This window comes from Podarcis vaucheri, assembly GCF_965113315.1.
Source record: "Podarcis vaucheri genome assembly, chromosome: 6".
Lineage (NCBI taxonomy): Eukaryota > Metazoa > Chordata > Lepidosauria > Squamata > Lacertidae > Podarcis > Podarcis vaucheri.
The window spans coordinates 83,243,457-83,269,723 of NC_138764.1; the positions used below are offsets into that span (position 1 = coordinate 83,243,457).

The 26,267-nt window shown below is 44.1% G+C and overlaps 1 protein-coding gene across 2 annotated transcripts in view; it reads left to right on the top strand.

The window, feature by feature from the left end:
- Positions 1-26,267, top strand: part of PLCG1 (phospholipase C gamma 1) — a 91,022-nt gene that overhangs the window by 16,661 nt on the left and 48,094 nt on the right. For both annotated transcript variants that reach the window (XM_082225828.1, XM_082225829.1), the window contains exons 2-4: positions 22,784-22,936; positions 24,287-24,380; positions 25,905-25,952. In XM_082225828.1, coding sequence (XP_082081954.1) covers positions 22,784-22,936; positions 24,287-24,380; positions 25,905-25,952 — 295 coding nt within the window. The remainder of the gene's footprint in view (positions 1-22,783; positions 22,937-24,286; positions 24,381-25,904; positions 25,953-26,267) is intronic.

Consider the following 26,267-nt stretch of genomic DNA (forward strand, 5'->3'; position numbering starts at 1 on the left):
GGACCACAGGTATGAAGTTTACGGCATGTAATGCCTTAAGAGAGAATATTATGAAAATGATATACAGGTGGTACATGACCCCAGTCAAGCTTGCAAAAATCTATCATTTGCCTGATAACAAATGTTGGAAATGTAAAGAAACGGAAGGTACATTCTTTCACCTTTGGTGGACGTGCCCAAAGATTAAGGCTTTCTGGGAAATGATATATAATGAACTGAAAAAGGTATTTAAATATACCTTCCTGAAGAAACCTTCAAGAAACCTGAAGAGGCCTTTCTCCTGGGCATTGTCGGCCAATTGGTGCCAAAGAAGGACAGAACTTTTTTATGTATGCTACAACAGCAGCAAGAATACTCATTGCAAAGTATTGGAAGACGCAAGATTTGCCCACTCTGGAAGAATGGCAGATGAAGGTGATTGACAACATGGAATTGGCAGAAATGACTGGCAGAATCCGAGACCAGGGAGAAGAGATGGTGAAAGAAGACTGGAAGAAATTTAAAGACTATTTACAGAAATATTGTAAAATTAATGAATGCTAGAAAGATGTTGGATAGAAACTAAGGGGTTTCCAGCTGTAATGCTTTAGGAGATACGAAAAAAAAAGGTTTACAAATGGGTAAAAGCTTAATGGTAAGGATTTGCTGAACTAACAAATTGAAGTGGAATACAAAGAAGGGAGGTATGAGGAGGTCTGGGGAAATAAGTGTAAGGAAGATATGTTATGGAAAATTATTTGTTTTTTAACTGTTTTTATGCTGTATTTTGTATTTTTTTTCATTTTCATTGTTATATTTTAAAAAAACTTTAATAAATATCTTTTTTTAATATATAAAAAAATTGTTCCGGGGGTCTGTGCACACTCCAAAAAATCTGTATCCAGAGGCGCCGCTCCTGTGCATGCGTGCAACATGCAGAGCGCTTCTGCGCATGTGCGAGCGGCGAAACCTGGAAAAATACTTCTGGGTTTGCTGCTTTCGCAACCCGAAGTTTACATTACTCAAGAGTGGCGTAACCCGAGGGTCTACTGTAGATTCTTCTGGGAAACCTATAGGCAGGGTGTTAAGGCAAAATTTGACTCTCACAGTTGCCTCCTATCAAGTGGTATTCAAGGGCACTCTGGTCTCTGAACACAGAAGTTCCATTTGGCCACATCATGACTGGTAACTATTGATAGTCCAATCCGTCATGAATTTATCTTAAACCTCCATTTTAAAATACGTAAAGCTAGCAGCTGTCATCACATCTCGTGGCTGTAGACTCTCTAAATTAATTGTGTATTGTATGAAAGCTTCCACTTGTCTATGCTGAGTCTCCTGTAAATAGAGGGAGATTGCTGAAAACTGAAGTGAAATCTCTTTGTGGTGGGGCAGGAACAGTAAGACTCATCTACCGTTGCTCATCGTTTATTGTTAGTTCTTTTAAACTGACCACAGTATCACAGCAGCTAAAAGGTGTCAAGTGAAATAAACACGCAAAGAGAGAATAATGTATATGTATAGGCAAAACTAAGCACAGATAAAAAAATCCACTGTTTTTAAAGGGGTGAGATTCAAGTCTGAACTCTCCCATTTAAATCAGTCTGAACTCTCCCATTTAAATCAGTGGGACTCAACAGTTCTTAATGCTGGATGGACCTTCGCTTTTGTATGTGCACATAAAGGTAAAGGGACCCCTGACCATTAGGTTCAGTCGTGGCCGACTCTGGGGTTGCGGCGCTCACCTCGCTTTACTGGCCGAGGGAGCCGGCGTACAGCTTCCGGGTCATGTGGCCAGCATGACTAAGCCGCTTCTGGCAAACTAGAGCAGTGCACGGAAATGCCGTTTACCTTCCCGCCAGAGTGGTACCTATTTATCTACTTGCACTTTGAGGTGCTTTCGAACTGCTAGGTTGGCAGGAGCTTGGACCGAGCAATGGGAGCTCACCCCGTCGCGGGGATACGAACCGCTGACCTTCTGATCAGCAAGCCCTAGGCTTTGTGGTTTTAAGCCACAGGGCCACCTGTATCCCAGCCCACCCGCGTCCCATAGTATCTGCACATACTTCTGCATTGATGCAATCTTTGTCAAATGTATCAATTCTTCCCAATAGCTTTTTAAACTTGTATAGAAGGACCAAATGAATTGTTAGGCAGTGCGCTGCATTGCAGCTTGGGAGGGGAAACGTACTGTACTTGGTAGCAAAGGTATTTCTCTCCACCTAAAGGAGCTCCTTGTGAACTGAAAGCTGGTCCAGGAAAAAGCAATCATCTTGGCTTCATGGCATGCAGCTCTCTTCTGTTTATGCACACAATGGATGTGATTATTTGTTAAATGCTCAACTTTATTTCCTTTTTTTCAAAAAGAAAACACCAGCAGCTTCTTCTTATATCACAAATTTACTCATTCAAAGTAGATATAACAATCGGACATATTTTAAAATTTAGGCACTAGGATCCAAGGCAGAAGATGTAGAAAAAAAGGCTCTGTGCTTATTGGGGGGGGGGCGACGGTCCTTTGGGCTTTTTCTAGCAATCTGAATGTAGATGTATGGCCTTTCCATCTTTGCATTACCTATTTAGTTTAGATGCAGATATCTATCCACATTACCAGTATATTGCGCCACACAATTTCCTTGCCAGTGTGAGAGTGCACAGTTTATGCCTGTGATATATCCAGACTTTAGTTTGAGCCAAAAAGCTGTTTGTGGTTCAAACAGCAGCCCTGCTTTTTAAAGAACAGCTTTTGATCCTGCATTTCCTCATCCCCCATTGCTGCCCACCCCCAACTGCAGCTCTTAAACGTCTTGGATGCCGAGGGGGAAGAGCTATGTCAGTTTCTCATTATCAATTGATCTTTGTCCTCTGAGACACCTTTCTCATATTTGGTTAGTGTTGCATCCGGCTCAGAGAATTATACCAGGTTACGCTGTTAAGAAGATTTGCTGGTGTGAGAGAGTTTGTGGGGGCAGATGCATCTTCTCTCCTCCCTTTCCTACTCTGAATTTTTCTTCTAGCATTTGGGGTTGAGGAAGAGGAGAATGGCTCAAGGTGTGATCATTGCATAAAAGGAAAGTCAGATTTGGGTTGCAAAAAAAAATATTTAGCCCGAGTCCTGTTCTGACGGATGGTCGTTATTTTGTTACTGTTATTTTGTTTCATTGTGTTGTTTTGTTGTGGTAGTAGGTGGCAAGTGGCTAAAATGTCTTGGCTAAATAGGCCACAACAGAGACAACTGGAGAGGAACTTATTTCCCACTCCCTGAATTTATCCAGCTCTGTCTTGGACCTGGTGAGTTTGTTTGCTGCCATAAGCATTTCAGTGGTAGTATGTTGCTGCATGCATCTCTTGGGAAATAGTATTTTGTGTATTCTTCTCCTTTGATGTTAAATGCACAATGAAACAACTGGTTGCATGGTGTGCATCAACCCACCTACAGTTGTAGGTTATTTTCTCAAGAATGCATCCTATTTCAAAAATCTAAATACAAAACAAAACCGATCACACTAGGGGAGATGGCTCACTTTGTCTGCAAACAGATTTCTTGGTCAGAAAATAAACAAGATGCATATTTTCAATCAATTAGATTTTCTCAGCTGGTCTACACGGTTCCAGTTTGAAGCTGATATTTAAAATAAGAAGTAGAATAGATAACAGCGTAATTAGCAGACAGCAATTCAAGCTTATTGACGTGGCTCTGAAATTGATGGGAGAAGCAGGGAGCATTATGAGCCCATATATCTTGCTTAGCTGCTCTTTGAATAAAATAATCTGGCTCCCAAAGCAGCAGTTCAGATAGGATGACATACTAGGGTGATCGCATGAGACTTCCTTTCAGCAAATTATTCTGCCGGCATGGCAAGCTTTGAACGGAAATGATTTTTCAGAAACAACAAATGGTATTCTCAGCTTATTAGCGGTCTTTTTTTCCTTCAATGCCCCACAATGTATTTTGTGTGATTTCTGGTGGTGCAAAATACATTTATATTTTAAGGGCCTGATAGATTACCGTGCATCCAAATCCTAAATTATGTCACTAGAAAAAACAACAACACCTGATGTATGACCATCATAAACAGATAAAACATCAAAAATTATAGTGGTTTTTTAAATGTTATTGGATTGTAGAAGCAAAATTCCATTCTTTGTTGGCATCAGAATCAATGCAAGTACAGCCATACCTCTTGTTGTGTTAGGTTCGTGTTGCGTCTTTTCAGCTTGCGAATGCAGCAAACCCAGAAGTATATATTTCCGCGTTTTGCTGCATGCGCAGAAATGTTCTGCGCGCTTCGTACATGTGCAGAAGCGCTTTATTGCACTTGTGCAGAAACACCGCTCTAGTTGCAGACTTTTGGGGTGCAAACGGCACCCTAGAATGGATTGTGTTTGCAACTAGAGATCCCATTGTACAAGGAGAAAGCACCAGCAGTGCTGGTGCAGTTTTGGCTCAGACTCACTTTGTGGCCACTTCTGTACCGCCTTACACCAGATGCCCCTGACTGCTGTACATGCTTCTCACTTCCATCCAAAATATACTACAAGATCTGTTATATATAGCCAAGCCCTGTGATACAGTTTCATTTGTTGTCATCTACAGCTCCCAGCTAAAAATATTCCACTGTATCATGAATGATTTGGGCAATCCCGTTCGCAGGACTTGGGCTGTAGGTATATTGTTGCTTATGACAGGCCCCTTATAAAAGAGTTATGCTCCAGCAGCAACAGGCTACATGAGAGAGATCCAAAAACAGGGACCAAAGCTTGCAACAAACCCAGACACCAGCTCTGTACCTGTATCTGCTCAAGCAACACTCTTTCAGGGGCCTAATATTGTCAGTCATCACATCAAGGGTTTCTCTACCTGTTCGTCTTACAACATGATATATGCGACAGCTCCCCAACGGTCCCTGCGTTCTTGACATACAGTGGTACCTCGAGTTACATACGCTTCAGGTTACAGACTCCGCTAACCCAGAAATATTACCTCGGGTTAAGAACTTTGCTTCAGGATGAGAACAGAAATTGTGCTCTGGCGGCACAGCGGCAGCAGGAGGACCCATTAGCTAAAATGGTGCTTCAGGTTAAGAACAGTTTCAGGTTAAGAACGGACCTCCGGAATGAACTAAGTACTTAACCCAAGGTACCACTGTAATTGGCCAGAACAGGCCATTCTCTGTGCAAAAATAATGAACCAACAAAAATCTCACTTCAAAAAAAGGCAGCGTTCAGAAACCTGTGGGGAAGGGGTCAAATCACCCAAGAGACTCTGCTGTTGATTTGAAAGTGGCCATTTTTCAGTAAGGAAACTTCCAAGGGGAATTCCAGTTTATCAGGAAGCGTAATTCTGTCACTTTGGGCCTGTATAAAGACCATGGCTTTCTATCACCACAACACGTGTTAATTAACATGGCAAATCAACGATTACTGTGTGTTCATGACCACACCTAGTCGGGATGCTGGACTCTGAGCCAGAGCTAGACCAGGGGAATTCTGGAGACTCGAGGAGAACCTTGTTCACAGAGGCTTCTGACAACCTAACAGAAACTCGTATGGCAATTCTGGACTTTCTGCTGTGACTGCTGCCACTTGAGGTCCAGGGGGTGAAGGGGAAGAATCAGGGATCAAGGCAGGGCTTGGGATATTATCAGAGGAGTTACTGGGGTAGGTTGGAGGAGGGAAGAAATCAATAAGAGGGGGCATTTCAGGCTGCATTGGGGCTATGGTTGGTTCCCCCAGATCCTTAGTCATAATAGGGGTCCAAAGCAGTCTCCCTGGGAAATGAGGAAAGGTTATTTGTGACTATTTCCAATGGAATTGGTTCAATTGTGCTTTTTGCATTTTTTCCCATTTGGAAACATTTCCCCCCCATTACTCTGCATATACAGTGGTACCTTGGTTTACAAACCGTTCTGAAAGTCTGTTCTTAAAATGAAACCTTTTCTTTTCTTTTTTTCCAAGCGTGGGACTGCTTTATTTTTCCATGTCATTTTTAAATATGCAAGAGGAGCAAGTGTGGAAGGTTTGAAAAAATTAAACAAGGTTGCCCCCTTCTAGCTAAGGGCCTTCTACCAATGGGTCTATTCCCTCCGCAACTCCTTACATGCTGCAAGTTATATAACTTGTCTTTAATTCATCCTAGGAGTTGAAATAGAACTCAGTTTTGTCTTTTTTGAAGAAAAGCCTTGTTGGTGGTGGCTCACCACATTGCTCTCTGTACTCCAGAGAGCTGTGCATGGTCAGCCAGACAATTCGGCTTAACCTACATCGCCACACTACAGCTCGTGGGTGGGATGTCAGAACACATTGATTACGGATCCTCACTGGGCAGCTGTCCCGGGGAAGGAAGTCTTTAAGTTGTTTTAAGACTAAGACCAGGTTTTGCTGCAGCAGCCTAACATGGCTAGTCCTCTTATCCTTCTATTGATTTGTTCACTCACTAAAAAAAACCTTATTCGGATCAGGATAGTGGCATTGGGAAGGGGAGGGTTAACCCTTTTATGCTTTCCTGCTTCCAAGTTACTATAAGTTCTCTGCACCCACAGAAACATTAGAAATAACTGCATTGTGCCTGCATTGATAGTTACGGTAGTTAGTTAATTGCTGTGGGGCTCATGCCAGCTTTGTGGAGTGATTTAGACCTGGAGAACGGTGTAGGTCAATATAACACCCTCTCTACATTTGCCCTCTTGAAGCTGCTTTTAAATGCAAGGATCTGCCATGGTTCATATTCAGAGGGTTGCATATGAAAGAGTGAAAAACAAACTTGTGGGAACTGGAGAGCCCAAATGGCACTGGGTTTTTGGAAACGTTGACATTATGTTGCATTGCGTGTTTGAATTTCCAAGATGGCTGTTGATACCCAAGACTCACGTCATGATACATCCTCATTGTTGGAGTGAGGTGAGGAAAGGGCCACTTTCAGGAAGTGGCAGAGCTAGTATAGATAGCAAATGGTTCTTTTTGGAGTGGGTGGGAAGCAACCATACAAATGTACTGCAGACAAATACTACTGGATGGACTTAATTTTTTTATTTTTTTGCCTTGGCTTCTGCAGTCTAATTGGAGGGCATGTATGTACCAGCTATTTTTATATAGGATCTGTGTCCTAATGTATCTTAAATAGTGTGCATATTCTTGCTTGTCATGCTACATCCTGTCCTGGTTATTGCTCCACTTTGGGGTTTGAGTGTGTGTGTGTGTGTGTGTGTAAGTAAAAGTACATCATTGCAGAAGATGAAGAATTGCAACTGAAGGGTTTTAGTACCCAGATGGTCTAATCCAGGCAGTCTTTTAATTCATGCTGAGGAAGAAATTGGCTGCTTTCTGCTGACTGGAATCGCAAAATCATTTACATAGCATCCTTTATCAGCTTGTGGCTCATTCCATTGGCCTGGAGAGTATTTGGCCGACAGCTGGGTGGGGTTTGTGGTTCTGTGGTAATTCTCATGACTGAGGCCAGATTAGTCACTAGCAGATGATAAAGGGCTTTGATACATCCCTACAGGAATGGGGAATGTTAAAGGTATTATTATTGTTATTATTATTATTATTATTATTATTATTATTATTATTATTAAAGTCAGTTAAAGCCAGGACAATTCTATTCCTACTGAATCTTCAAAACCCAAGGTTTGTTGTGTAAAAAGTATTTGAAACAAGGACAAAAAGAGAACTGTTCATAAGCATCACAACTGAAGGGCAAGAGAATGGGGCCTTTGCAAATTCTTGTCAGGACTGGGCTTAGATGCTACAAAAATTGCTAAGCAAAAACAGCAAAAAAAAATCTTGCCATTTTAAGACTAGCAAATTAATTGGTGCATCAGCTTTTGTGGGTCTGAGCTCAGTTCCTCAGTTGCATGAGATGGTAATCCTCAGTAGGCAAAATACTAGGGGATTTAATTTTTTTTTACAGAATGAGATAGAAAATACAGGCCATAGAGCACAAATGAATATGAGATATTATAAAAGGAGTAAAAGATAAAAGGAGTCAGTGTGACTACTCCCAAATTGAATTGGCAAAGAAAACTGAATAGTGTACATAAACCTCTAAAAAGAAAGACATGTTCTGTTGTGGGCTAGCCACCCCCAGTTTCTATTGGGTCCAAGGCTGATTGTGTCAAACTTTCAAATGAAATCCAGCTCTTCATCTTAATTGCTGAAGTTTCCCTTTGAAATATTTCTGTTGAAAATATGGAAGTTTTCAGGACTTTACCAAATGGCCAGGGAAATGGTTCCCTATTGATTATAAGGTAATCGTTTTTAATATTGGGAAACTGTCAAGATCATCATCTTGACTGAAACAAAACCGAAGCACCAGCCATAGTTAAGTTAGGAGTAATTGAAGAAAACATTCTAAAAGTAGCCAACTCTAATAATTTGCAGAGACAAAGCCTGTTCAGTGCCATATTACTGAATGTAACTGTGATATTTTTGGGGGTAGTGCTGAGGAGATTATCCCCAGAGTTGGATGTTGGCTAGGCACAACAGCCCCTGCTGCAATGAGCAACTGGGTGACTGCTTATTCCCTTAAAAGCAGGATTTGTGTAAATCTCATTGCCGCACTAATTGGCAATAACAAAAGGAATGTTTAAGGCAGAAATTGGGGGGAGGAATGGATGAGAGAAGTGAAAAGTTAAGACTTTGGTTTGGTAATTACCTACTGAAATTCCTATTATACCATGATGCCTCTGAAGCCATGAATGTGGACTCCAAAGTGTAAATTGAAAGTAGGGGTAGGGAGAAATTTGACGCACTCTACATTTAAAGGCGAGCTTACTAAATTCTCATTTTTGAAACAATATGTGAGCTGAAACACATCTATCCTTCAAAATTCCCAGTGATCTGCATTTCACAGTGCAGCTTTCCTGCCAAGTCATGTGCTAAAAAAAAAACATATGCTATGGTAAAGCATACATATATTAGTGAAAATAACATACAAAAATGCATTCTATTAGGGTAAATGTGGATATTAGGCAGACCATAAAAATATACATAGTAAGAAATTCACACACAGTGTTGCCAATTTTCATGAGGTTCGTTTATTTTATATTTTACAGGCAACTCCCAATTTGCGTGGGGGTTACGTTCCAAGGCACTGTGCATTTAAGTGAAATCACATATATTTGAAACACCATTTAAAAAGCCTGCAAATACCCTGTTCTGCCCTGCCCTGCCCCCTTTTGTTACATTTTTTAGACGTTTATGGGTTGCTTCTGGGTTCAGTGTGATGCGTGCATGCGTGGTCACACGCATACAGTGGTGCCTCGCAAGACGAAAATAATTCATTCCGCGAGTCTTTTCGTCTTGCGATGTTTTTCATCTTGCGAAGCACTGTCCGTCGCAACTGCGCCTCTTCGTCTTGCGAAGCAAGCCCATAGGGAAATTCGTCTAGCGAAGCAACGCAAAACCGAAAAACCCTTTCGTCTAGCGAGTTTTTCGTCTTGCGAGGCATTTGTCTTGCGGGGCACCACTGTATCAGACACACCTAAAAGTCACTGCCTACAATTGAGAGAGCTGATGTAGAAATATGGATAATTTAAGATGGAAAACTGAGACAAACCAAAAATGAATATTCACCCATCCCTACTTGAGAGAATAATATGGATGTATAATATTGCAACGTGGCCTTCACTGTGCACCCATCTCTTGGTTCTACATATCTAGAGCTCTGCAGTGGGTCCATCTGTTGCCCGTCGAGGCCGATGTACATCCCACTTTGTCTCTGGACCACAGGAACAAATTACCACCCCCGGGCTACTGCGTTCTCCTTCGTGCCAGCCATCTTGCTCCAGCTGCTCAAGTCTCATTCCACCCAACTATGATTGCATTGACAAGGGAGAATGAATGTTTATGTAACCAAACCCCAGTGCGTGGGATTGGTAACCTCTGGCCCTGGCTAAAGTAATCATTGTTTGCTGGAACAAGAGCAGCGCTGTACTCGAGACAAGTGGGTGTGCTGTAAAGCCTGGAGACTGAAGAGGAGTTCCACTCTGGAAGGGCTTCCTGTTTACCTTCAGGAGGGTGGCTGGTGTTGGCCGAGGTGTTCAGTGTTTATTTGTGACTTGCATGACGCTACGCAGGTTGGGAATAGTCGGGAAGGCTTGCATTTGTTTTATCGCAATCTTAAATTTGTGGATCCAGTGTGCTAGACCTGGACAGAAGGAAAGGGTTGCAGCGCAAGGAGTAGTAAGTAGAATCCAGCACAGAAGCTCATGCAACAATTGGAAGGGAGAATTTAGGTGAAATTAGGGCAGAGTTCTTAAAAAAACATTTTTATTTTTATTTTTGCTTATTCAGAAGTAGCTTCCTTCAGTATTTCGTACACACACGCCCTCTTCATGTACAGGACTAATGTTCTCATTTCTCCCCCCACTTTCTCAGCAAATCCTGAATTTCCACCTCCTGTGCTTCCTAGAGTGGTTGAGAGATGAGTTGAAATGGTGGCCCTCCCAGGAGTCCTGGTGGCATTTTATTTTCCCATTTCAAGAAGCATTGCCCTTACTCTTAACTGGCTTCATAGCATAGCATTGTTATGAAGGGCAAGCGTAATACTTTCCTGCTGGGAAGAAAACCTTGCCAGCTGCCTGCCACCAGGACTCTCGGGAGCAACACCAGGACCGAGGAGGCGGTGGTAGTGATGGTGGGGGGGGAAAAAGGTGAACTGGTGCAGTTTTGGTAAATCTTTCACTTCACTCCAGAAGTCCCCAGTTTCTCACTCAGATTGATTTGAGCGAGGGATTTTGTCTCGTTCCCTAAGGCACCCCAGAAAGAGGTCAACAGTAACTGCTCTGTTCTGGTAAAGTCCAGGTAGTTACTGACAATATGAGCTTTATTTTCTTTCCCATCCTTTAAAAGTACAGTTTTCCTGCTTTGGGGGTTTGTGTGTGGTGAATGCGTGGGTTGCTTTGCCTTCTATTAGAGAAAATATTCCTCCCAACTGAGCACAGATTTCCGTTTTCCCTCCTGTGACGCCTCTCTTCCCCACCGCTGCCCGGCACAATTCATCCTCCTACAGGTTACCCTCTGCACAGCCCAAGAACTGAACAAAGAATTTCCTGACAGCTTTGTAAAAGCAAAAACAAAACGCAGGGCAAGCCCCAAACCAAGATCGTTCAAGCAAGCAGATTAAAACAATCTGCATAAATCCTGCAAACAATAATTTGTGTGTCTTGGCTGCAAGGGTTCTTTAACTGGATTACAACCCTTATGGGTATGTTACCTGTGCCACTGTAATATACACTAGGAATACATGTCCTGATACCCCAGGCTAGTAAAACTGATAATTTTATATGTTGCTGTTCTCTAGCACTTATCATGTTGTCATTCTATGGATATATCAGGAAGCTGAGGTGTTTCTTCCATGTTGGGGCTGCTTGAACCTTCACTTAGAAGGCGTAAATGTGGGTATTCTTCTGAGAAAGGCAGTTGCATCTCATTTTGGATGTTATTCGAGGTTCTGCTTTTAATGCAGGAAATTTGACTGTTTGGGATAATAGAATCATAGAGTTGGAAGGGACCCCAAGTGTCATCCAGGAATCTCGGCTAAAGCATCCCTGACAGGTGGCCCTCATGACCGCTTACAACCTAGAGATGTTTGTTTTTGTGTGAGGAATAAACTAGCTGTGATTCCTCACCTGGTTCTTTTCACTGCCTTTCTTAGCTTCCTAACAGAATCATAGTCGAATAATAGAATTGTTGAGTTGGAAGGGACCACGAGGGAAACTGTTGCCCGACATGGGGCTTGAACCCATGACCCTGAGGTTAAATGCCTCATGCTCTACCAGTTGAGCTATCCCAGGGAGCAGCCTTCCATTCCACCTGTGCAATGAGGAGTGATGGTGGAAGAAAGAACAAGATGATATGGTTGGGAGAAGCTGGGGTTGGCTGATACCTTAGGAACCTAGGCACCTGTCTTATATTGAGTCAGACCAATGACCCATTATGTAGCCTAGTATCTTAGCCACTAACTGTAGCACTTCTTCATGGTTTCAGATGGAATGCTCTCCCAACCCTACCTGGTGCAAAGTAGATGCTCTGCCATTGAGCTAGGACCCTTTCTCTAAAGGGGTCTCTCACCTGACCTGTGTATTTTGAAGGTGACAGATTATTCTCTGGGTTGCAAGCTGGCAGCCTGAGGAACCTGCTTGTTCTTGGCCAGGGGTCAGCAAACTTTTTCAGCAGGGGGCCGGTCCACTGTCCCTCAGACCTTGTGGGAGGCCGGACTATATTTTTTGGGGGGGAAATGAACAAATTCCTATGCCCCACAAATAACCCTGAGATGCATTTTAAATAAAAGGACACGTTCTACTCAGGTAAAATCATGCTGATTCCTGGACCGTTTGCGGGCCGGATTTAGAAGGTATTTGGCCTGGATCTGGCCCCCGGCCCTTAATTTGCCTACCCATGTTCTTGGCTGAGAAAATTAATGGTTCTGAGGGCTTTTTTTTCTTTGAGGATGAGCAAACTTTCCAGGCACGTGGAGTTGAGCGGTAAAAACCACCTGGTGTACCAGAGGGGGAGTAGCTGATCTGATTCTGTAGTGGCTTCCGCAGAGCCATTCTTCGCTTCTTTGTTTGACACGCAGACGTGCCTTTCCTGCTGGCAAATGAAGGGGGTGGGAAGGAAGCTTGAACCACAAGGGTGGCAGCGAAGGGGTGCACTCTGCACTTACTGAGGCAAGGTGCAAGCAAGGGAAGTAGCTTCTATTTCTGCTGAACATTTGTGCCCGATCTTGTGTCATTCAAATACCAAAAGGCTAATCTAAGAGCTGGGTGGGACAGGTGACAAGAGAAGGGGATACCCTGTGTCAATAATGTTGTGCTGTTTGTTAGGGGTAGGGAACCTATTTTTGCTGAGGACCTCACTTAGTCACGTGCATTAATTTAAATGGCTCTATTCTAAGTAAAACTTAGTTGACTGCTACTCCATTTTGTTTTTTCTTAGCCACCTTTTTCTTTGAGACAGTCTGCCTGCCCTCAGTCTTATTTTTCTCTGTCTTTCTAACTTCTCTATCTGAGCTAGTTTATGACTGAAACACATTATAGTTGTCTACACAGATGTGGAAGACTGGGAAGAAAATAGCAACTCTGGTGGCTGTGTGTGTGTGTGTGTGTGTGTATACGTCTTTTTCAATGTCCTGATTTTCCAAAACAGAAAAGGACGTACAATTGCATCCATTGTCCCTGTATAAGCCTTAAAATTTAATGTAAAGATGTAATGCTTAAAATAATATGGTTGTCCATGCCTCTCAGGCAATTCCCCATCTCGCAGACTTTTGGAATTGGAAGTTGCAGTCCTCAGACTCTGATTCTAATTAAATGGGAATTTCAAAAATGCATTAGTAATCATGGAGTAGTGATGGTTCCTAGAATGGCTTGTTTTATATACTGATGCTTAGTGTTGAGTTTTATGTGTTCCATGAGACTGTGTGCATATAGCCTGTTGAAAAAGTATTATATATTGCAGGGGAATGAGGAGTGGGTGGTGTGGAACAAAGGGGAGGGGGGCTGGATTCAGACCCCATCACCTGCTTTTGAACAGCCAGTTGGCAGGATTTCAGCTTTGTTTAAATGTTGGATCAGAAAGGGGAGTCATATGCTGGAAGTTTTCTGGCACTACTTCTATCACCCAGCCATCTCCAATTCCTTAGAGATCAGTGCAGCCACTTCATCAATCCCTTATGGTGTGCCTGGCATTCCACCAAAGCTCTTAGGGGGAACTGGCCAGCTTTGGTTTGCTTGAATTGGGCCACGAGAGCTTGAGTTCAGCTGAGTGTCTGGCTATCATTGGCCTCTGTAACCTTACTGCAGCCTGCCCAGCTCCCTTTCAGAGTTTTTGGAAGTAAAACACATTGGTTTTACCCAAAGGACTTGAGGAAATGGTTCAGTGTGCCCGTTTTCCCAGCAGCTTCCTAAATCCCTATTGCATTTTTCATCTAAAGCTGTAGCTGAGGACATGAGGGGCAGGAAGACTGACTCCTGCAATTTGTGATGGCAGTTTTCGACTCACACCAGGGATCAGAGGATGTGTGGATTTATGGGGAGGGGGCTTCATTTTGCTTTTCTCAGTATTTGAATGAAAAAAAAGTCATGGTAAGGTTAAGTCTATTGGACACCCTAGCCATCTTGTTAAGGGCTCCATGCACCTGCTGAAAGCCATAAGGACATATGGGCTCAGAGCTGGCAGTAACCCTCGTGTGGCTAGCATAGGAGTGCCAGCCCAACAGCAAATTTCAGATTTAATCCAGCTCAAATGTATATTAATATGTACCCATCAAAGCACAATACATTGTTTTATTCATTTTTTTTACAAGTTCCACTTCCTTCCACATTCTGATATTTCAGTTACAGATAGGTAGCCGTGTTGGTCTGCCATAGTCAAAATAAAAAAAATCATTCCAGTAGCACCTTAAAGACCAACTAAGTTAGTTCTTGGTATGAGCTTTCGTGTGCATTCCGTGTATCTGAAGAAGTGTGCATGCACACGAAAGCTCATACCAAGAACTAACTTAGTTGGTCTTTAAGGTGCTACTGGAAGGAATTTTTTTATTCTGATATTTGTAGTTCTAAATCTTGTTTGCTATAATTTTGTGTGCATTGGGAAGCAAAACATTCCTTTTGGTGCTGGGCCTAACAGGTTGGACTCATTGTGTTATTGAAAAGGAAGGCGCAGAATAAACTTAAGTCTTGTGTTAAATTAATCACAATGGCAAGTTCTTTAATGATATGTCAACACCCTGGATAAGTTAATATATCAAAATTGACATATTTATTTTCTTATATTTATACCCTGCCTTCCTTCCATTATAGAATCCAAGGAAGTGATTGTTGTTGTTGTTGTTGTTGTTGTTGTTGTTGTTGTTGTTGTTATTCTCCTTTATGAATCACTTCTCATGACTTGTCCTGAAGCCACAATATAAATATGGCTCCCAGGAAGTCTACCATCCAGATCTGGACCTGCTTAGCTTCAGAAAGATGGTAGCCTCATCTCACTTCTTCCCTTCTCCATCTCTTCTTTAGGCTTGACTGTAGAGTTAGCTCATGGGTAAACATACCTGCCTGGTGTCTTTGCCAAAGCTGTTTCTACTTCTAAAGGCACATTCAAAAGTAAAACAAACACGAGCAAACAATGCCTGACCGGTTGAAATATGCTTATATGATAGGTTGTGGATGAAAAAAAACACAGTTTTGTATTTTTTCAGTAGGGGTTCCATTACACCTGGGTGTCTGCAAAAGGGTTTTTACTCTGTGCTGCTTGGAAATGTCTTGTGCCTGGAAAACTGTGAGTCACATATGTCATTAATTGATTCCACTGAGGGTTTTCACAGTCATTTTCCAGGAAGGATATTGACCTGACTCTCTGTGTGTTTGTTTTGTTAAACAAGATCCCGTGAACCTCTGTTAGTAGTGAGAGCGCAGCATAAATGGTCTCTGCTGTACTTGATCTTTTTTTTACACCCATGTGAGCTTCAGTAATCATCTTTGTTGTCACCAGATGCTGTTGTCCTCACCAGTCTTTGAATTCTGCTGTTCCCTCCCATTATTCCTCCCCCCCACACCCCAATTATTTTTCTTTTTCCTCCCCTCAAGTCGTTTGCAGGCCTGAGAAGCAAAAGTGCATGCTTATTATACCTAATACTAGATTTTAGAATACATAGCCTTGGAAACACAGCTGGATAAATGCAGAACAGTAAATGTTTCCTACATACCGTAGTTACAACACTGTGTGTGCATACGCGTCTAGGGGAATGTATCCCTTTGAGCCTATAAGAAGCAGGTGGATTTCTCTTTTGTGAGACTTTATGAAGCAGAACCAGGACCAGCTTATGGCTTCATTCCAGGTGGTGGAGAGGCTGGGGATCTCTGAAAGTTTGGAAAGACTGAGGGGAAATGGAATTGCTCTGTGAGAAGGGAAAGATGGTTAGCTTGTTCCACAGCAAAGCAGGACACTGTTTCATAAGCTTCCTGTTCCTGTCTCCTTCCTGCCTCTGCCTCTTCTTCTGCATTACAATTAAACCTTCCCTATGCTTTCCCCTCTGTCTGGTCTGAGGAAACATAGCACAGTCAGCTTGGGGTGGGTGCATATTACATTTTACCACACATGGCAAGCGAGTGAGGTAAAACGTGAGCATGTGACATAGGCTGTGCACACACAGCAGTTTAAAGTGGATTCAGTACACAGTGGCACCTCAGGTTACATACGCTTCAGGTTACAGACTCCGCTAACCCGGAAGTAGTACCTCAGGTTAAGAACTTTACCTCAGGATGAGAACAGAAATCACGCGCCGGCGGCATGGCGGCAGTGGGAGGCCCCATTAGCTAAAGTTAAGGTTAAGAATGGTTTCAGCTTAAGAACGGACCTCCGGAACGAATTAAGTTCGTAACCAGAGCTACCTCTGTACGTCCTATATGTGCATATATTTTGTTTGTTCACATGATGTCCTCACCCAAGTGGCAGCCTGCTCTCTCTCCCCCCCATTTAATTTGGATTTTTTTTGCGTACAATGCAGTTGGGCGGGGGGAGGAGATCCAATATGAAATTGCATGTTACCCCATGGTAGACATCCAAAAGTGCATTGTGTATGGGGGTTGTTGTTGATGATGTTTTACAGATATGTGGTGACATTTTGCAGGATGCCATCTATCATGACACCCCCTGCCTCCATTGCTGAGGTGTTCCTCAGGCTGCTGGTTAGACTTCATGAAACAGAAACAGGACTAGGATGCAACACATAGGACTTTAAAAGGGGCGGTGGGAAATAACACACTATTTTGTGCAAGTCTGCTATATCTGAAAACTTTTATCTCAAAAATAAAAAATGGCTGCATGCCCAACTAAACAAAAATCTGCACACATGTCCAAAACTTGAAACCTCAAGTTTCTGAAACTCAAGATGGGTGGTCTAACTGTGGTCCCAGGCATGACACACTTTTTAAAACCCACTGTTTTGTGCAGATGTATACAAGATAGCCACACACACAGGTAAAGAAATATCTGCATGCAAGCCCATGATGGACCTCAGATTTCTGGAAATCAGGAAGGATGAGGAATGCAAATTATGGGGAAGGAACAAGAACACACACTGTGGATATTGCCCATGGGTGAGGATGGGGAACTAATTGAAAGTGCGTATGTAGGGACAAACATTTCCAAAAGCACACATGGAAAAATTGGATCTGTGTGCCCATCCATAGAGTAAATAGGATCATTGGTACTAGATCACAGTGACTAGGAAAATTAATGGTTGGGAAGATATCAAGCTCGAGTTTTATAATATATAAGCCTCCACCAAAGTATTCGCCAATGAAGGCAGGGTTGCAAATGCAGTATAGTTCAAACAAAATGAGGTGTAGCACAGAGAATCAGTCTAGGTCCCAAACATGATACAGAAGAAAGGAAGCCAGGCAAGGCCAGACAACACAGCAAGGCAGAGAGACTAGAATCAGGAACTAAGTGCCAAAGAAGGAGGAGCCAGAGACCTGTGTTGCTGCCAGCAACAGAAAGGTGTTTAATGGCCTATCACAACAGCTGAGAAGCTCAAGGGGAAGGTCTTAAATACTCTGGCCTCCTAAACTGCAGCCTAACCACAGCTGCTGGCAGTGAAGGAGCATCAGGGCTGACTCATGAATAGACTCCTTACTCATGAGTAGGGGTGGGTGATATATCAATACTTTGTCTCTTATCAGTATGAACCACGATAAAGGTTTCATATTTTTTCAGCCTTGCAAACCCGGCAGACAGGAAGCAGCACTTTACTACAAAGTAAAGCCTTTACTTCAGAGTAAGTAGCCATTTTCTGCCTGCACAATCCCAAGGTGCGAGCCCCATGCCTCTTGCTAGAGACAGAGTCCGCATAAAAATAAGCTTCCCTGCCAAAGCAGGGAGATTCAGATCTGCAAAAGATAAGATCCACATGGCTTTTCTCTTGCTTCTGTTATGCAGGTTTAAGGCACACACCTTGCCTCTTGCTAGGCAGAGTAGAGACCCAGCACAATAACAGGTTGATATCAGGCTAAGCATGATATGTCTACAATTTAAGAAGGATATTAACAAGCTGGAGGGCAACCAAGATAATCAAGGGTCTGGAAACCCAGCCTTATGAGGAATGGTTGAAGGAGCTGGGTGTGTTTAGCCTGGAAAAGAGGAGATTGAGAGGAGATAGGGTAGCCACCTTCAAATATCTGATGGGGTGTCACATGGAAGATGGGAGGTAGCATGTTTTCTCCTGCTCTGGAGGGGGGAGGACCTAAATGAATGGCTTCAAGTGATGAGAAAAGGAGATTCTGAGTAAACAACAGGAAGAACTTTCTGACAGTAAGAGGTGTTCAGCAGTGGAAAGGACTCCCTTGGAAAGGACTCATTCCTTGGAGGTTTTTAAGCAGAGGTTGAATGGCCATCTGTAACTTAGTTTTCAGTTGGCAAGTGGCACCTAGATGGTCTACCTGACTTTTTAACACTGAACTACACCAGTTCCCAATTTGTTACAGGACCAAGTTCAAGGTGTTGCTATGGGTATATAAAGCCCTTAACAGAACAGTAATATATTCTCCCCGAAATATTTAATGGTATAGTTAAGCATGCTATCACTGAGTAACTTTTTATTTAATTATACGCATCAAATTTAGATTTTTTTAACCCCCCCCCCAACATTTTCCCCAGATTATTATAAGCTCCAGCCTTATTTCAGACATCGTGATATATTGAGATATCACAATGTTTAGCTGGCGATATATCATGATATTGAAAACCAGATATTGCCCAGCCCTACTCATGAGAAGACTGATGACTTGGGTCCTTTAAACGCATACCGGGCTGCTGCTCTTTGGCCTGGACCAAAGCTCTCAAGGACCACTCCAGCTGTTCCTCCAAGAGTTCCAGGGCTTTATCATCAGGCACCAAGCTGCAAAGCCCCTCAAGGCAATCCTTGGGCTCAGGGGGCCCTGCCTGCTCCTCAAGGTCCTCGAGTTTGGGGATTCAGGGCTAGGGATGACAAAATGGGTGTGTGGAGAGTCACAGCAACAGATGCTAGGAGACAGTTGCTAGGTAGGAGAAGGTACTAAGGAAAAGGATGGCTGGAAAAGGAGAAAGGGGTGTGGGAAAAGCTGCTTGAATAAGGAAGGTTTTTCTCTCTCTGAAGTGGGCGTCCAACAAGCTCCATGGCCAGTAGATGGGTTTTGAAACCTGCCTGATGATCACCATGGGACAGAGCAGCTGTGAGGGACAGGAGAGAGTGGGAGGCCTGTTGTATAGAAGTCTCCAGGGCAGTTTGTGGTTTCAGTTTTCTGTCATCCAGCTCTATCTGAGACACTCTGCGTGCGAAAATCCCTGGAAGCAAGGACTGAAAAGATGGCGGAGAAAATGTTCCTATGAGAAAGAAGGAAGGAGGGAAGGGAATTTACAGTTGTTGGATTTTTAACAACCGATAAAAGCTGCTTAATTTATCCTGATGTTTGACTGGATCGTGTGTGTGTGTGTGTGTGTATTTGCAAAAAGCATATAACAAAGCAAAGCAAAATAAAATATTAGAAAGAAATGTGTGGGTGAGTGCAGCTGTTTTGCCCAGTTTGTACAAGATCCCCACCTTAGATCCGCATTTAGGCAAGCCTGTGGTCTCATTGGTTATAAATGTATACCTTTCAACAGCAGCAAATGGAACCCTTTTGCAAGGGCTGGAACAAAACATGGAGAGTGGTGCATTAACTTCAGTTACGTGCCTTACAATGTTGGCATCCGTCTGTCTCAGGAGACAGTGGAGGAGTGTGCCTTTGGGGTTTTACCTACAACCAGTGGGGGGCAGTATTTGCCAGCTTCTTCCTCTGTCGTCTCAAATGGGGAAAAACACGAATTAGGTGTCACTGCATATACCTTGGCTCTGGCTCCACCTAGTCCCCATCTCCCTGTCTCCCTCCCTATCAGCCCCCCCCCTTTACTGTTCAATTGCATTTGCCTGTCTGGAATGCGCCTTGAACAGTGATCATGCCTCTTGAACAGTGATCATGCCTCTTGCTTACCTTTGTGGAGAATGGAGAGATGTGCATGGCAGGTGGGAATGTAGAAACATCTGACTTGTAGGTACAAAGGTAAGAGCCACATCCATCGCCCCACCCACTTTTTTCTTTTCTTTTTTTTTTTGCACCCGGTATTCCCAGGTGGTCTCCCATCCAAGTACTAACCAGGCCTGACCCTGCTTAGCTTCCGAGATCAGACGAGATTGGGTGTGTTCAGGGTAGTATGGCCGTATGCCCCACCCACTTTTGCATATGACTTCACCCGCCACTGGCATGCAGCTCGCTTTTGCAGTCCAAAGAAAAACATCCATTCACATTTGCTCCTACGGAGCCTCTAAGAAGGGGGTCGGCAACCACAAGCAGCCCACGGGGGTCATTTAACCGGCCCACGAGCCGCCCCTGAACCAAGCTGCCTGCTGGCGAGTCCCTGCGTGCTGCGCTAAACTGGCGCAGCACAGCATGGGAACTTGCTTCTGCGGTGCTGGAAGTTGCGTCGACACAGACGTTGGAAATCGTGGGTGTGTACGTGCACTCCAGCCCATGGAAGGATCTCCGCTGGAGTGAACCGGCCCAGGCGAGGTTAAACCTTTCCAACCCCTATTCTAAGAAGTGTCTGCTTGACTGCATTTTCCCTTTGTGGAAAGACATTACAGTGGTACCTCGGGTTACATACACTTCAGGTTACATACGCTTCAGGTTACACACTCCGCTAACCCAGAAATAGTGCTTCAGGTTAAGAACAGAAATCGGGGTCCAGCGGCACGGCAGCAGCAGGAGGCCCCACTAGCTAAAGTGGCGCTTCAGGTTAAGAACAGTTTCAGGTTAAGAACGGACCTCCGGAACGAATTAAGTACTTAACCTGGGGTACCACTGTATTTGCTACCAGGTTGTGATGCGTCACAGTGGCCTCTAGTGGTCCCAGGTGGACCCACAGAGCAATCTAGAATTGCTTAGAATGCAGGCAGGGCTTGAAATGACCAGTGTGAAACTGGCAAGGTGTTTTGCTTTAATAAATTCCACGAATTTATTCCATAAAATAATAAAAAAAACTACGTCTTTAAGCCGGAGAAGGCTTTTGAAGATATATAAGGAGATGTTAGCCTGTGCCTGCACCTTGAGTGACCAGGTGCAAAAGGGGCAGGATGATTGTTGCTTTAATAAGTGGATTTTGGCAGGTATGCTTTTTGTCTCGCAAGCTACACCTGCTGAAATTCTCTGTCTTACACCCTGTCCTCCTTTGCAACTAGCCACCCTATCCATACAACAGGTTGTCTTGGTTTGCTACTGTTTTGGCTACGGTGCCTCCTTTCTCTATCTCTTACGTGACTGTGACTTTGTTATTGCAGACGGAGAAACAGGTGATGCCAGGAACTCACTGTGGTGTGGGCCTAGTGGTTGGATCATCATCAGATGGGCCCCCACCATGCTAAGTGCCTCGCCCCATCAGTACGTGGCAGTGGCACTCACTGTTGAGAAGCCGGGTGTGCCACCCTGCTGTCACTTGCCCCACCAACCACTGCCACACATAACGTAGTGATGGCCAAAAACTTGGATAGTTCAAAAAAGGGATTAGACAAACTCAGGGAGGATATCAATGGCTATTAGCCATAGTGGCTTTGTTTTTCTTCTACTGTTAGAGGCAGTATGCCTCTGAGTACCAGTTGCTGGGAATCAAAACTGGGGAGAGTGCTGCTTGTGGGCTTCCTGTAGGCAGTATGAGAACAGTATGAGACCAAAGGTTTTCAACCTTTTAGAGTCCCTTGGGAGTCCTCTGGGCAGCAGTTGTTGCCGTCAGGGCTTTCTTACCCATAGGCGCTAGGGGTCCGGGGCACCCGGGTGCCAAGCTCTCAGGGGCCCCAGGGCTGAGATTTGGAGTCCGGGGACTGAAGAGAGCAAGGCCCGCCGACAGCCACTGCCGAGTGGAGCAGAGCCCCTCGTAGTGCCGCAGGCTTTTCTGCCATGGGTGCTGAGGCAGCCGGCCGGCTCCGGCCTCCTGCGCGCCTGGGATTGGTGGGCCTCCCCAGTGCATGTACGCTGCTTACATGAGGCACCTGGCTTTGCTCAGTTGCCGCCGCCGCCGCGTGCTTGACTGTTGTGGGCTCTGCTTGCTCACTGGCTGCCCGCCCCAGGGCTCCCAGTCCCGGCCTTGCTCTGCTGCCACCATTGCCTTGGGTTCCTCTGTTGCCGCTGAGGCGACAACAGAGGCCCGCCCAGAGCACGCCTCAGGCTGGTTTGTTGCGCTGGGCTCCTCTGCTGAAAAAAAAAAGGTTGACAATTCTGGGCAACCTGGGGGGGGCACCAGGACAGCCCTGGTTGCCATCCCTGGTCCCTCTGTACCCCAAAGAGAGGTGCCTCCCAGAGGCACTGTTCGCCTGTGGAGCTTATAGCCAGGGCTGCTGCAATAAACAGCTGTGGAAGCCTTTGGGAGGCAGAGATGTGAGAGGGCATCAAAGGAAGGAAGGAAGGAAAGAAAGAAAGAAAGAAAGGGGGACAGAGGTCAGTGTAGCCAGGGGCACCCCTGACCATTCAAGGCACCCCAGGGTGCCACGGCACACTGGTTGACAACCACTGAGGTAGACTGTTGGCGTGATACAATTGGGCTGTTCTTATGTTCTTAATGACAGGGGTCTAGACTATCATTGCAATCCAGGATGAAGCCATATTGAGAGATTGCATATTAGCTAACACAGTACATGATACTGTACTGTGCATGATACTACATCACAGGTACCTTCTTAAAGCACCCTAATCTTGCCTCATTATAATTTATCCCTTTCCCTTCTTTTCTTCTCTTACAGTTGATATTCGTGAAATCCAAGAGATTCGTCTGGGAAGAAACTCTCGAGACTTTGACCGGTACCAGGAGGATCCCTCTTTCCGGCCAGATCCGTCTCACTGTTTTGTCATCCTTTATGGCATGGAATTCAGACTGAAAACACTCAGCCTGCAAGGTGGGATCTCTTTTCCACTTTCCTATTTTTAGTGGGTAAATATAGGTTCAGATGATACACGACGATTGTCCTGTTCCTCCCACAGCCTTCTAAGCACCACTCCCACAACCCACTCTTCCTTCAGGAGAGCCTGGCTTCTAGCAGAAGAGAGGGAGCAAGGGGTGGCGCTGATACCGAGAGGATGGAAGAAGGTTCTCGGGTGCTGGTAGCAGCTGCCATAATAGATGGCTATTACAGGGAGCATGAGGCTTCTGAGCAAATGGATGCTTGTTCACATCTTATCTTGTGAATCTACTCTGTGGCCAGCCCTGTTGTTGCTTTGTGTCTATTAACTGTCATACTTATTGGAGAGTGAGGCTCATGCTGTTTAATGCATAGCAAGTATCAAAATGGATAACGTTTGGTTTACTTAAGTTACAATACGCATTTTGGGGAGCCTATGTGAGCTTGCAAGATCGACCATTGATTTGTGAGATGTTTTGTTTTTGTTTAATGTTATTTCATCATCATCATCATTATCTGCTACTTCTAAAATGTTTCAAAGATGTACTGGGGCTTTGAGAAAATTCAAATGTCTTAATCATCTGGTTTTTAATATATTTAAATCGGGGATAGGGAATCTCTAGCCTTTCTCATGTTATCCCATCAGCTGCAGCCAGTATGTCCCCTCTATACTATGGGGATATAATTTAAGAGTGTATGATATGAAGGATGTCTCCATGACAAACTTTCTCCCAATTTAGAAAAACCCCTTCACCTCACTGCCCAGACCTTGTGGTGTAGTGGTTAGGAGCGATAGACTCGTAATCTGGGGAACCGGGTTCGCGTCTCTGCTCCTCCACATGCAGCTGCTGGGTGACCTTGGGCCAGTCACACTTCTCTGAAGTCTCTCAGCTTCACTCACCTCACAGAGTGTTTGTTGTGGGGGAGGAAGGGAAAGGAGAATGTTAGCCGCTTTGAGACTCCTTTGGGTAGTGATAAAGCGGGATATCAAATCCAAACTCTACTCTTCTTCTTCTTCTTCTTCTTCTTCTTCTTCTTCTTCTTCTTCTTCTTTTTCCAGGGCACTGGCGACCAGAAAAGTAGCTATTTATAGGTCTGCCATTGAGTATTAAAAATAAATTCTTGATTTGTTTAGAAAGGGTAGCTGCTTTCAGTCACAAACATTTGAAACACAGGGAATATTCTTGAGGTTTATGAATGAAAGCAGAGAGCCATTAAACCTCAAGCTCGATGGGATTAGCTTCCTCCTGCTGGAGGCCAGCTGCTCGGGGACTTCCTTCTTGGAAACAGGGGTCAGTGCCTGTATCTCATATCTTTACAAGACCGGCTTGTTCTTTATTTTCACAGCCACATCCGAAGAAGAAGTCAGCATGTGGATCAAAGGGTTGAACTGGCTTGTGGCGGATACCCTGAAGGCTGCTACTCCGCTGCAGATTGAAAGGTAAATCAAAAAATTGGGAGCAGGAAGACACAGGCAGGTGGCTCTCACTTAATCCCCCTCATCGCCAACATATTTGAGACTATGCATGCCAAAAAGAAAATCTGCACTGCCTTTTCATAATAAATTTATGTACAGTTCCATAATTTACAGCTTCCGGGAGTGAAAGATCCTGAAGTTGTCTTGATTGATTGATTCTGAAGCCACCATACAGCTGAGAGAATTAAGAATGTGTCTTCATGTCTTCCTTGGTTTGTGCCCCATGACAGTTTCTCAATCAACCATGACAGTTTCTCAATCAACAAATGCACTCCTGAATCTTGCACTCCCAGAAACACAATAATGCTCAATAATGTAGCTCAGATGCTCAGCCAGCTCTCTGTTGTTGCACTTAGCTAAGCTGGACACCCCCGTCAGCAGGATGCCTGGGTTCTTTCACTCTTCTTTCTTCCCCTCTCCCTGCCACCCACACCTGGTGTCTCTTTATGTCTGTGGAAGCATCCATTCCAATGGGGACAGGACTTGGGAGGGGAGATCAGTCCTGCCTCTTCCGCAGAGTCTTCCTCAGCAGCTACCAGGGACCAGCCAGCCAGCCTCTTCTGGGTAATAGGATGGTGGAAAATAGCACAAAGGCTTTGGCACAACAGTTGGGCAGGGCCAGCAGAGCATAGAATAATTGCCAGTTGTGTTACACATCCACATAGCAAAGGGCTGAGCCTTCAAAGCAACTTTGTAATAATAATAATAATAATAATAATAATAATAATAATAATAATAATAAATTAATTATACCCCACTCATCTGGCTGGGTTTCCCCAGCCACTCTGGCTTCCAGCACAATATTAAAATACAAAACAGTAATTCATCAAATATTAAAAGCTTCCCTAATCAGGGCTGCGGTCAGATGTCTTCTAAAAGTCAGATAGTTGTTGACATCTGGTGGGAGGGCGTTTCCCAGGGCGGGCACCACTACCGAGAAGGCCCTCTGTCTGGTTCCCTGTAATTTCGCTTCTCGCAGTGAGAGAATCGTCAGAAGGCCCTCGGAGCTGGACCTCAGTGTTCGGGCTGAACAATGGGGGTGGAGACACTCCTTCAGGTATACAGGACCGAGCCGTTTAGGGGTTTAAAGGTCAGCACAAAGTCAGATGTAGTTTCTCCATCCCAGTTTTATAGGATTCAATTTTGATACCTCTTCCTGTGCAATCCTATGCATGTCTAGTCAGAAGTGGCAGGGATTTATCAGACCATTTTGTTGCATAACCTTTCTAACTTTGCTTTTTAGAGACATGGGGTAGGGAAGCATTGGAGGTCAACGTAGGTTATTTGCAATTCAACCCTTGTACAATACTGTAGAAACCAATCATGTATAGCTCTCTTTTTTTCTTTATTCAACCCTGCTTAGTGAGAATACTTCCACTGTACCTATTTATTCTTTGGTGAACTGTGGGTAACCTGTGGATAACCTGTGCTTTGAAAGGTCAGCACAGCACTGGAATGACTAAGATATCAAAACCTATTTGGTTTCAGGTGGCTCCGAAAGCAGTTCTACTCAGTTGATCGCAACAGAGAAGACAGGTAAATAGAGCAAAGGTTTCTCTCGTTTACAGTGTGGTCTCATTTATTGGGGGCATCCAGAAATCTATGTAAACAGCAATTCTGTTTTATGGCCGTTCCATTGCATTGGAAGAGTGGAAGTCTCTTTGCACATTCTTCAGTCCTAAGACTAAGAAGACTAGACACACATTTGAATTTTAAATAAGTACAGTCAAACCTTGGATCCCGAACTCCTCCTTTTTGGAACATTTCAGCTTCTGAATGTCGAAAACCTGGAAGTAAATGCTCCGGTTTTCGACCGGTTTTCAGAAGCTGAATGTCCGATGCGGCTTCTGC